General features: G+C 42.9%; 1 protein-coding gene across 1 annotated transcript in view; it reads left to right on the forward strand.

Moving 5' to 3' along the window:
- The window catches only part of GRIP2 (glutamate receptor interacting protein 2), a 193,891-nt gene that overhangs the window by 165,883 nt on the left and 15,140 nt on the right, over positions 1-12,868 (forward strand). Inside the window, exons 15-19 of the mRNA XM_015429364.1 lie at positions 4,336-4,399; positions 5,671-5,816; positions 6,193-6,337; positions 9,756-9,895; positions 12,336-12,512. Of these exons, the coding sequence (XP_015284850.1) occupies positions 4,336-4,399; positions 5,671-5,816; positions 6,193-6,337; positions 9,756-9,895; positions 12,336-12,512 (672 nt within the window). The remainder of the gene's footprint in view (positions 1-4,335; positions 4,400-5,670; positions 5,817-6,192; positions 6,338-9,755; positions 9,896-12,335; positions 12,513-12,868) is intronic.

Genomic DNA, 12,868 nt, shown 5'->3' on the forward strand with positions numbered 1-12,868 from the left:
GAGAATCCTAACTCTTCTGGGCAAAACATGTTGTGTAGTTTAGGCCTGAGTTTCATGGCAAGTGAGAATTTAAATTTGGGTGTTCTCGGTCCCATTCAAATGCCCTATGGTTACACCACATGAACAAAGTTTGAGTCCAGTGGCACCGTTAAGATCAACAAAGTTTTATTTAAGGTGTAAGCTTTCGCATGCAAGCACACTTCCTCGGACACATTGAAACAAAATTTCTTCAGGCCTTACATACAGGAAGGGTGTTTGTGTGGAAGTATCAGGAAGGACCAGTGAGAGTTAAGATGCATAAGTGAAGCTGACATTGGATCAAGGCAGCAAGACCAATGAATGTTCACTTATGCATCTTAACTCTCACTGGTCCTTCCTAACACTTCAACCCCCCCCCCCCTGTATGTAAGGCTTGGAGAAATTTTGTTTCAGTGTGACCGAGGAAGTGTGCTTGCACGTGAAAGCTTACACCTTAAACAAAACTTTGTTGGTCCTAAAGGTGCCATTGGGCTCAAACTTTGTTCTGCTGCTTCAAACCAACATGGCTACCCACCTGAATCTACTACATAGGCTTGCCAAGTCCCCCCGGGGGGCGGGGAAATCCCTGCCCCAGAGGCCCATTCCCCACCGCCGGCGGATCGGGCCCCGGAGGGAGCCCCACCCCAACGTGCGCGTCACCCAGAAGTGACGTGACACCACCGGGCATGCTGGGGGCGGGGCCACAGTCATCCGAGGGAAAACTCTATGGTTGTTTGGAAGAACAAGGTCAACAAAACTAATCAGGAGAGGAGAAAAAAATAAGGATTCCAAAGGATCCCGTCAGAGAACAAAAACCACCATGGAATAGCGCTGTTTGGTCCCTCTCCTCTCTTTGGATTTCTTCGCTCCTCTACCCTCGTGAAGCAAGAGTATATTGTAAGTCCAAGAGGGCTCTCAATGCAACGGCATCCGTGCAGAGAGTTGGGCCTCGCTCCTCGTTCCTTTTTTTAAAAGCGCCACCGGCTTGCAAAAGGGGGTGAATGGGCGAAAGGTGGGTGGGACACCCCCCCGGGCTCCCTGCAAAGCCAGCGGCAGTGGACCCTCCCCTCCGCTTGCCTCTCCAGCACCAACTAGGGACCTACTGTAAAGAAGAAGCTCTCGCTATTAATTTTGATAAGACTAAGGTCATGGTTTTTAGGAACAGGGCAAAGATCTCCTCTTGGAGTATTCTTGGAAATCCAATTAAACAGTGTCATTCATTTAAATACCTTGGCATAACTTTTAGAGAGACTCTAAACTGGTCCATCCATTTTGCAGCAGTCAAATTGTCAGCACTAAGACTGGTTGGGTCTATCCTGAGCTTTTACTACTCCAAGGGAGGTCGCCTTATAGACCCTGTTCTGAAACGATAAAAGAGTAAGGTTATACCTCATCTCTTGTATGGAGTCGAAGTATGGGGATGGAATGACACCCTCTTGGCCAGCCTTGAAGTAGTCCAAAATCATTTTTAAGGTGCATTTTAGCTCTCCCTAAGTGGTCTCCAGCTGCTCTGATGAGAGCTGAAACTGGTATCCCTGCTCTTAAGGCTCTGGCACACCTTATAATTATTAGATACTGGAAAAGAATGGAAAACTCACAAACTAACTCCCTCAGTCACCAAATATTTAACCTGCTGTTAGCCAAAGATTCATAGTGCCGTGATTTTCTTAACAACATTCATTCAAGATACTCCATCCCCGATGATCTTTTGGGAACATCTCTCTCTATAATAATGCTGTTTTAAAGTGGCGACATTCCATGCGCTCCCATTGGCTGTAAAATGCTCTCCCTCAGCCATTGGCCCATCAGCTGCCACTCAAGAGTACTCGCATGCCATTGGCTGGGTGCTGGGTTTGCTTCTTTTCCCCGCCCACTCCCCCTTCAGCCACTCTGCCTGGCTTTCTCTCTTGATGAAGACGCTTCTCTGCTTTCCTCCTGTGTGGGAGTAACGTTTCCCTCAGTGGCTGTTGGTAGGTGTAACGAAATGGCAGTTACTTGTGTTAGTTTAAAATGTTCCGCCATAAGGTTTAATTGAGCTGTAGTTCCAGAGAGGGGCCTGTAGTAGTATCACTCACTGGGTTGAATAGGGCTTCCTCATCGGCTGGACTACAATTCCCTCAGTAAAGCAAAACACAAAATGGAAACTGTGCAAAAATTGCTGCAGACTACAATTCCCAGCTGCCCCAAGGCCAAAAAGAGCGGGAAAAGAGGGACTGTCCCAAGGGGCAGGGCAGCATCAATATAGACTCCAGGCCATCCAGGGAGGAGGCCGTCTTCGTCCTACAGGAGGTTAGGAAAGGCTCCTGCTGCCTGTGCTGACCAGGCTGTCCAGGCCACAGTGGGAACCCTGGGAGGCAGCAGAAATTCAGCCACTCCACAGTTGGCTGCACTAGGGAATGAATGGAAGTTTCCCTGCTCTCTTGGGCCAGAGAGAGAGAGAGGCTAGAGCAGAGAGCCAGAGGCCAGTGTGTAGGGATAGTGTGTGTGTGTGCTCCATAACTGACCACATAGTCTCCCTCGCTCTGCACAATAACAAAGGGAGGGGGGTAGCCCAGAGACGCAAGGAAAGGCCAGACCCTTGGGCTGCCAACTTTCCAGGGATCCCCCAAAGACTGGGGATTCCATCTCCAAATAGGGAGATTCGGCCAGAGGGGTCTCAGTGTCCCTCTAAAAAGGAAGTGACAATTCAGTGAGTGGCGGCAGCGAACTTAAGGACCACGGGACAAGGGTGGGAGGCGAACAGCTGAGTTGTAAACTGGAGCCTATTTTGCCACAGTGGGCAATGAAGCTTGGTGCAAAGGAAGGAAACCCTTCGCAGGCCGTTGTGAGGAACTCATTGGGGTCAGTCTGGAGGGGGGAGATCTGTTGTCTGGAGTTCAGTTGTGATACCTGGTGATCTTCAGGCTTCAGAAGAGGGGGGAGGAGATGGAAATCTGAAGTCAGAGGGGCAGATAAAGGTAGGTTGATGGTTGGCTGGGAAGGAGATAGGGTTGCCAACTCCAGGTTGGGAAATTCCTGGAGATTTGAGGGGTGGAGCCTGGAGAGGGTGGGGTTTGAGGAGGGGTGGGACCTCAGACAGGTAGAATGCCATAGACTCCACCCTCCAAACCAGCCATTCCCTCATAGGGAACCATTGTTGCCAATCTCCAGGTGAGAGCTGGAGAGCACTCAAAATTACAACTGTTCTTCAGGATCAGTTCCTCTGGAGAAAATGGTGGACTCAGTGTCATTATACCCTGCTGAAGTCACCACAGCAAATTGACACTGAGTGCCCAAGGCCGGGGCACCCACCCAGAGCATCTTTCTAGAGCTCATTGTATTTATTTCCACTATGGTCCTTATTCCTAGTCAATTGATAAAACCCAATTTAGAAACTGGATTTATGACTTTGATGCCCGGCTAGACCACTGTTTGATATTAAAATCAAAAGCAGCACCATGGTACAAACTAATTAAATCAGACCATACTAGAACTCCATATCTAAACATCTCCAAATACATACTTAGAGCATCCTTTACTTCCCTACAGTTTCAATCAATGCCAACGGCAATTTTGGAGGGCCGCTTTAATCAAACTCCATTGGGACATCGTCTATGTATTTGTGGCACCCACGCACTCGAGGACTTATTATACCCTCTTTTGCCCACTGTACTCCAGTCCAAGGGCTAAATTTGTAGCAGGTATTTTATCTGGTCTTAGTGTATACCCAGTTGAGGATCTGACATTGAGGCATATGCTTCTTATAAAGTTTCATTATTTGCCCTTGCTGCAAAGAATATACGTTCCAAGGTGGCAACGGGAAGGGGGATTATTTAGGTTACTGTATTAAATTAGTCACATCTTGTTACTGACTTTCGGTACTTTTGTATATTCTGATATTAGCCTATACCTTGTTCGTAATCTGTATTTTTATCGCTGAGAGTTTTGTAACCTTGTAACGGCCAATGGCTAATTACAATAAATTGAACTGAACACATCACACTAGGGATGTCGTGCCAAGTCGTGTCAATTGCGGGCAGGGCTTCCCCACCAGCCAGCTGGCTGGTAGCGGCAGGAGCCCACAAAATCGGGGGATTCCCCCACTCCCACCTGGGGGCTGGCAATCTTATACAGAATGCAAAGCTTTGTTCTTGGATGCCGTTCTGAAAGCATGTAGTGCCTGTACTTCAGTTTGGTGAAGTATTGGTAGTTTTCAATGGAAATCTTTCATTACATTTTATTGCAAGGGCATGTTTAAGTGACCTCTGCTGAAGAATGTTCTGTGGACTTGTAGCTTCCTGAGCTGACCTTTGACTGCATGTCTCTCTTTTGAAACAGCAAGTAGAAAACCTGGGGAGGCTTTAATCATCTCCGATATCAAGAAGGGGAGTGTGGCACACAGGTGAGTAAAGCGCTCCATTAGTGAATCTTCTTCAATAGAAAAGTTTAAGCTCTGCCCCACTGTGCTGTTTGTAGGGACAGAAGATCCAGATGTGTGGCTGAGCCCTTGGAAACCAATACTGTGAGACTGCCCCCCAACATTTTCCAGTTGTTTTGACATTCATGGCATTTTGCATCCTTTTCTTCAGTTAGGGTTGCCAACCTCCAGTTGGTGGATGGAGATCTCCTGGGATTACAACTGATCTCTAGGCGACAGAGATCAGTTCACCTGGAGAAAATGGCCACTTTGGAAGCTGGACTGTATGGCATTCTACCCCACTGAAGTCCATCCCCTCCCCAAACCCTTTCCTCCTCAGGCTCCACCCCCAAAATCTCCAGGTATTTTCCAGCCTGGAGCTGGCAACCCTATCTTTTGTGCACGATAGTGCATAGCAAAAATAGTTTCAGACATCTAGTACACACATTTGATCATGGCCTGCAGTGTTAGATTTAATAAAGTAGGCTTTACAAGTGGGGAGGGCATGAAGAATTCCTGGGTGGGTAGGAAGTTTCCCCATATTTTACTAAATCCTCAGGCGCTTGAGCAGGATAACTTTTCCCTCATCTCTTATAATGAAAAGGATGCTAACTTTCAGGATTTGTCTCCCCCCCCTTAAATAAGCCCACCTGATTCCACTATGAGTGCTTCTGTCATTAATATTCTATTATGTAGCTGTAAGAACATACCAGCCTTAAAAGGGTTTGCTGTCTGGCTGAGTCTCTGCTAGCCAATCTTTCATGATCTTCCCTTATAATATACTATGGGTGGGTAGGGCAGTCTGCTGCTAACAACGGTATGCACCGATGTGGTTTGGCCTAGCTCTGAATTTTATATGGAGAAAAAATGGAGCTGCAGTTGTCATCCCTTACCGTTGCTTCTGGGTTCAAGCTGTAAGATAATGTGGAGTTGCAGGATTTTCTGAAATTTTAGGGATATTCGTCCCACAATATTGAAAAGCACTTAATTTTTCACCAGTTGGGAAATACCCTTCAAAAATGAACTAAATTCTCAAGCTGATCTTTATTTATTTGAATGTGTGCAGAGTTTATGTAAAAACATTTATTTCCCCACACTTCATTTTCAGATATTAGACTGGAAAAGATTCTCTTGTATCTAGGAGGTGAGGTACTGCCAACATTCTTGCAGCAGTCTTGGAAAAGAAGAAAAAACCTTTTATCTCTCTGGAATGTGCTGTAAACAGAAGTGTACTCTTTTTATACCTTTGAACACAGAACTGGCACCTTAGAGCCTGGGGACAAGCTGTTAGCCATAGACAATATCCGTCTCGACAACTGCTCAATGGAGGATGCGGTACAGATTTTAAAGCAGTGTGAAGAGCTGGTCAAACTGAAGATCAGGAAGGATGAGGACAATTCTGGTATAAATCTGTGAATCCAGCTGTCTTTAGACTAGAACGTTTCTTAGAAGTAATGATAAAATTGCAGGGACAAGTGAAGAACTATTATTCAGTTTAATTAGTATGTATTTGTGTGTGAATGTGTGTGGATGTGCATCCTTTTATGTGCAGATATGTACACACAGGTGCAGACTCACAGAATATCTTGTATGGCCTCTATGGAAAACAGAATGCTGGAATATATGGGTTATTTGGTTTGATCCAGCAAGGCTGTTCTTACATTTTTATTCAAAGGCAGGAACTATTTTGCTGGCAAATACTTTTGAGTTCTCACATAGGGTTGGAGCATTTCTTTCCTTTTTCCCCCCAGCATTCTTCTTTTCCCCCCTCCAAATAGATGAACAAGAAACTACCGGTGCCATCATCTACACAGTGGAACTGAAGAGATACGGCGGGCCCTTGGGGATAACCATTTCAGGGACAGAGGAACCTTTTGATCCAATCGTCATCTCAGGCCTGACAAAACGAGGGCTGGCAGAAAGGTGAGATGACAGCTGTGTCCTCTGGCAGTAGCATTACGAGCATAAGCCATTGAGCAGGTTTCCTGTGTCAGATAGAAATGAATTGGAGCTGCTTAAGAGGTTTTTTGCATAAGCCCTTTATTATGCCGGTACAGACAGATACAGGTTTTTGTATGTTGCTAGTAATCTTGAAAAGATGTGAAGATTAGGGGTGTGCAAAAAAAATTTTCAGTTTTCGTCCAATTCAGTTCTATTGGACCCGGAAAATATTGGTATTCCCGAACCGAATATTCCCAAATACCAGTATTGGTATTGTATTGGTGTTTGAGTAAATATCCAGGAAACCTGAATTTATTTGGCTCCATTATACGCAGTGAGGGAAGGCACTGAAAGTTTAAATGACTTCAGTTCACTTGCTGAGTCATGCCGCCGCGGTGGCACAATTCAGCAAGGGAATTAAAGGCATTTAAAGAGACCGCAATCTCTTTAAATGCCTTGTAGCCACACCCAATAAAAATCAAATAATATAGGCCTTTATTACAGGTATTTATTCAGCTCAGTATATACAGAGCGCACACCCCTAGTGAAGACGGTACCTGTCAATGAAGGGAAATCACATTTTGTTAGATCTTGAAGTGTAATATTGTATTCTCTTTGGGGAGGGATGTGATTCTTCCTCTGATGTCATATATGAACTGTCTTATACCAAATCAGACCATTGGCCCATCAAGCCCAGAAAGAGGCCCAACTGGAGCCACCAGGGATTGCACCTGCAACCTTTTGCTTGCAAAGCATTTCCTTTAACAACTAAGCTGCAGCCTCTGTCCTTAGTACATTAGCTGCTTTTGTGAATGCTGCATGGAACATGGTGCAAATTCACAAGCATTAACTGAATTTTGTTCATGCCTGTTGCAAATGGGAGACCTATGAGGATGGTAATGCTTGAATTATCTAATTGCATAGCTGTTGGGTCTACATATACCCCAAGTATCTGGCAGAGAAGCTGCCATGATGTACTCCCATTCATTCCAAAGGAAATCATAGAGAGATTTGCAATCTCCTGGGGCTGAATTCTCTTGACATGCCAATTAATTATGTGATCCAATCCCCATGAAGAGACATGTTCACTGCTGCACTCTCGGGAGCCCAACTACTATATCTGTTACTGGATTCTAGTAAACAGTTCACCCTGACACGATGTGTTTCCATGTTCTCATGTGTGTTGATATACTGGTGTTTCTTTTTGTTAATTATGCATATGAGTAACCAGTCCGAATTGGCCTGGAATATTCCAGTACTGCTTATACTGCTGTTGGCTTTGCTAGATTAAGCTTCTAGGTTGTTTGCCTACAGGTGGCAGTGAATACCCTGAGATTTGAGGGTCCCTTGCTGGAGCCCTGCAGGAGAGGAGCATTAACTTCTCTTGCTTCAGGGCTCCATCCATAACTGTCTTCATTTGTCATACAAGGTTATCAGCAACAGCCATACAAACATCATTTATGTAACAGTTAATGTTGTAATGGAAAGAGGGGGGAAAACCTGCTTCCATCAGTGTATCAATAATTTATCTCATTGGTGAGAGAGACAGAATGGAAGCACATCAAGCCTCTTTGTTCTAAGATAAAGGCGTGCAGTAGAAATGGCTAGGCTGCTGCTACAACCACTGGAGTCTGTCATGGATCAGAAAGATTAGGGTATTTTGCTGTGTTGGCTAAGTAAGAGTTCTACTCCTGGAATTGCATATAGCCACCTTTGTGCCAGCTATTGGTTCCAAACTATAATATGGAAGTGAGATCTTTCCTTAATATGAAGAACATTGTAATAGTTCACAGATGAGTGCTAACATTTGGGGATCAATAGTGTTCCTTTGGTGTTTGACTGACATCATACTGACCTCTAGTGGATTGCTAGGGAAATCAGTGTGTTAACCCCAGACACACACCAACACAACTCCACATCCATAGAAGCTGAACAAATAAATTGCCAACAGATTTTGCACATTGATTAAATGACAGTAGACAAAGATTTCGTTTAGCTGAAAGGAGATTATTTTCTTTTGTCTGTGGGAACTGTAAGCAAAAATCATTTACTCATGAAAGGAAGTAGGATTCAGCAAAGAGACTGTTCTGATAGGAAAATTAAAAAAATACTTTTAAAGGACAAATCTTGAAAATTCTGTCATGCCTGGTTCCTAGAGCATCAGAATTAACAGGGAAAGCAGGCATCTTTTCTTTTGTCTCAGTGGCTACAGCAAACAAGCTGTGTATTCCCCCAAGTTGGCTGTGACTTTCTCCTGTTCAAGGTACTTTTAAGCATTCAGCTGAAAACACTTTTCAGTATTGTAAATTTTAGCGTCCCCAAAAATGAAATGCTGGAATATGTTTTTAGCTGAATGGAAGACATGGCATGATTCACCATTTGTGTAGACACCTCAGGTATTTCCTTCCGTATGTTGTGTGAGATCAACCTTTTATAATTGTGAATACAAGCAGGAGTCTTTAAACCTGTTAAAATAATTATTATTTATTCAAGCCCAATTTTTGTAGACTAAAATCCACTTCATCAGATTTGTTATGGAGGAAGAAATTACAAAAAGGCAAAGTCAAAAGACTATGGAATGCAAGCAGAGCAGCTTTGTGATGACATGATGCAAAATGCTAATAAGATCAAGGAAAGTAGTCATATTCCACCTCATGCATCTGAAGGAACAGCCTCTAGTTCGGAAAAGCTTATGCTGGATTTTTTTTTAAGTTAGTCCTAAAGTCTCCTTCCTGCTTGCTTGCTTTTGCTGCTCTCAGATTTCTTATTGTGACCACATTGTACAGATCTCTAGGAGCCAGTTCCTCAGTCTGTTGCAGTTGCCTGGTAAATTCCGACTCAGTGTACTAAGCTCGACCAAATGTGTACTAAGTGTACTAGTAAAGCTGGATCAAACTTTATTAGAACAGGCCACTGTGCTGAGGAGCATTGCTTCTGGAGTTCCCATTGTATTATATGGTGTTTCATGAAGATCATTCTTGTAACACTAATGGAGGACAGATTAAGCTTGCTCAAATTATAGCTTGGGCTGCAGCAAATATTCTTTCATTCTACCATTCAGTTAGAAAGAATACGATTCTGTACCCAGCTGAGCATTTGCTCCACTGAAAATCAAACGGAACATAGCTGATCATTCTGGAACAGCAACCTAAGCTTATATGCATTTACTAAATGTTATTGACAATGCAACTGTAAATTTTAGTTGAGGCAATTGCTCTCATTGGATAAATAGACTTGTTTTTTAATATCTTTCCCCCCCTGCTGACAGTGGTGTGTATAAATTAACTGAACGTGGATATCTCTAAGGATTATTGGAACAGGCATGTTTCAATTGGTGCCTGACTTCAATAAAATTTATGGTCATGCCCAGTAGCTGCAATTCTCTTTCCTTGCTCTTCAGAACTGGAGCCATACATGTAGGAGACCGGATATTAGCTATTAATAACGTAAGCCTTAAGGGGAAGCCACTGAGCGAAGCCATTCATCTTCTCCAAATGGCTGGAGAGACTGTAACGTTAAAAATCAAGAAACAAACTGAAAGTAAGTTCTCTGTCTTTTTCGTCTTCCTTTTGTCTAACATCCATGAATGATGGCCGGCCAACCGGAATGAGCATAGATCATTGTAGCAGGAGATATGTGCTTTCCGGGGTGGGGTGTGAAGGGGAAACATTACATGTATGCCTGCTGAGGTGATCCATCCAGATCAATAAAAGATTACTGGGAGAATCTTTCTAGTTTTACAGTCAAGAACAAAAAAAACTTAATGAATAATGATTGTGTCTCCCTTCTGCAATGTCCAATTTGTTCCTTTTACTGGCAATATTGTATAAGATCACTAGGTAAATGGTAGAAAATTGTGATTGTTTCATTGTGGGCTCTCAGTATAGATCAGCACATCAAGTACACATTAGAAATTCAGTTTTGAGATGTTGACTCAATTTTTGAGCTGTCTTGCTTCTCTTATAAAGAAAGAATTCTTTCAATCCCATAATGTAAATAGTATCTTCAGAACTGTCAATCTAGACTTCTCTTCCACACATGATATTTTTCTCCCTTAGTACTGTTCGATCACTTTTACTTTGATGCAGCATTGCATTTCTAAAAGAATTGCTGAAAAGCCAATTGGAGAAATACATTAGGCATTCCTTCACTGCCAACTTGCTTGTCAGTCAAACACTGTGCCTCAGGATCTGAAGCTGTGAAGTACCCCCTTATTTTGAAATTCAGATGCGGCAGCCTTTTTTGCCACAGTTTCCAGTTGCTACAGAAAGAAGTTGCTGTCAGAACCTCCCTTGTCCAAGGAAGATTTTGTTAAGGGCAAACAAAAACCTTGGAGTGTGTCTCCACACACCCTGATCTGGTAACTGCCACCAGCCCTTTGAGTCTGTCCCAACTGTCAGGAGCCAAGGGGCAAGCTTCTAACCCTTTCCGGGATTTAACCAGAAAGTCAGCCCTGCAAGACTGACCGCTTGCAGAATGAGTTAACACCCAAAAAATAGTTGGCCCGGTAGGTGAGCTCTATGGTTAAGGTACCTGGATTTAGATTGAAGCCTTGAATGACAAAACACCACAAAATATGATTAAAGTCAATTTATTAAAATGTGCAAGAATATATCAAAAGAGAATTTGGCAGTGAGGAATCAAAAATAACAAATCTAAATTCAAAGACTAGCTACACAGTAAAAATATCGGTTCAAAAGTTACCAAATGTTACCATTCCAGAAGCTGAGGTTGTTTTCAGCAGACAGTCCAAAGTCGGCATCAGGGCAGCAGAGTTCTCTGGCCCATAGCAAGCAACTAGTAAGACATCATCCAGCTTGAAGCTCAAAGCTCAGCTTCCCAAACGCTTAGTAACAAAGCAAAAAGTTAACTACTTTATGTCTTTCATCCAACATGGTCTCGGGGCCCTCAGACCAATCAGATCTCAGATTGATTATGTCAATGGATGGTGTGATCTAAGCAGGTGACTTAAGTGAGATTAAGCTAAAGTGAAAATGGATAGTTGCATTCTAGCTGCCCATGTCCACCAGGTGTAAATCATGAACTGTGATTGAAAGGAATGCAACTAATTGGTTGCTGGGTGCCATAGCTCTGAGAGCCCAAGGGGGAGTTGAGGTAGGCATAGCATCACTCCCTGTTATCTAAGAGTCACAAGTTCAGAGTGCCCAACTTCCCAAGAATAAGAGCAATGTTTTTCCATTCTAGATTTTACAGCTTCATCTCAGGCCTAGTAGTTGAAACTGAGACTTGAATCAATGTTTAAGAAAAGAAACAAGAAATTCCATTTCTTGACAGTCACCACTACAATGATCATATAGAAAGCATGAATCTGACATTACAAGGTCCAAAATGGGCAAGCAAGTCCTTCAGCCAGTGCAAAATATGATTTTTCTCTAGATACCAGAATGAAGGGAAATGACTTTACTTTGATAATTCAAAAACTGAATTATCTAAACTTAGAATTACACAGCCACTTCAAGATAGCACTTAATTTGTCCTAACTTTGGAAGGCTATCAATTTATTTTCTTTTAATGAACTGTTGTTCTCTCAGAAAATGTTCTGAGGGAAAAGAGCGAATTTCTAAGAAATACTTGCTTAAGTGTTCAGTAAAGAATTATTATTTTTCCCCCTCCAACCTGAAATCTGAAAATCTTTTACCAGAAAAGAAGTCTTAACTATTTTAAGTGAAAGCATGTACATTTAGGATCATCCTAATACTGTGGAGAAGCTGCTGTAGGAGAAATAGCGATTGCATGATTTGTACACATGTAGAATTGCTTTCTTTGCCCTTAAATTAAAGGAGAAGACCTGGCCTCTGTCAGTGGGCACTTTCATGTGATCCTCTGTGCTTTGGAGGCATAACATTTAGTCCTGGACCCTAAGATATATTTGCCAAGCATTCTTTGGTCATAAGCTGCCAAGTGCCAAAAAGCCTGTTTAGCATTTTGTACTCATTGTACAGTTTTCTTTTGGTTCCAGGAATTTACCCAAAAAAGTCTGCAAGTATGAATGAAGTAAGTGACCCAGAAGATGACCTGACAGACTCTCAGAAAACCAGCAAACTCTCTGAGATTTATTCCACCACAATCCCCAGTGTGGACAGTGCAATGGATTCCTGGGATGGTTCTGGCATTGATGCAGGTTATGGAAGCCAGGGTGAGTTGCTCTTCCTTTCCTGGGTTTATAGGAGGAACTGTCCAACTCATACCTGACCTGAGCCTTTCTGAGACAATACGTTTGCTCCATCTAATTCTGTAATGAATTGTGGGAGGAGAAATCATTTCTGCAGAGGTAAAGTTCATTGCCATGTATCATGGCAATAAAGTATTAAATTGGAAGGTGGTCATAATTTTTAATCACTTGTTAGTTGGCAGTAGGTGCATTGTGGGAAATGGCAGAATGGTGGATGATTAATATATGATGATCAGCACAGGAGAAAAAGAAGTCCTACTGTTACGAAGCAGGGTGATGGCCACTGGCTGAATTTCTTAGAATGCAATTAAACATACTTG

This window comes from Gekko japonicus, unplaced genomic scaffold (genome assembly GCF_001447785.1).
Source record: "Gekko japonicus isolate JY-2015 unplaced genomic scaffold, Gekko_japonicus_V1.1 scaffold12, whole genome shotgun sequence".
NCBI classification, from domain to species: domain Eukaryota; kingdom Metazoa; phylum Chordata; class Lepidosauria; order Squamata; family Gekkonidae; genus Gekko; species Gekko japonicus.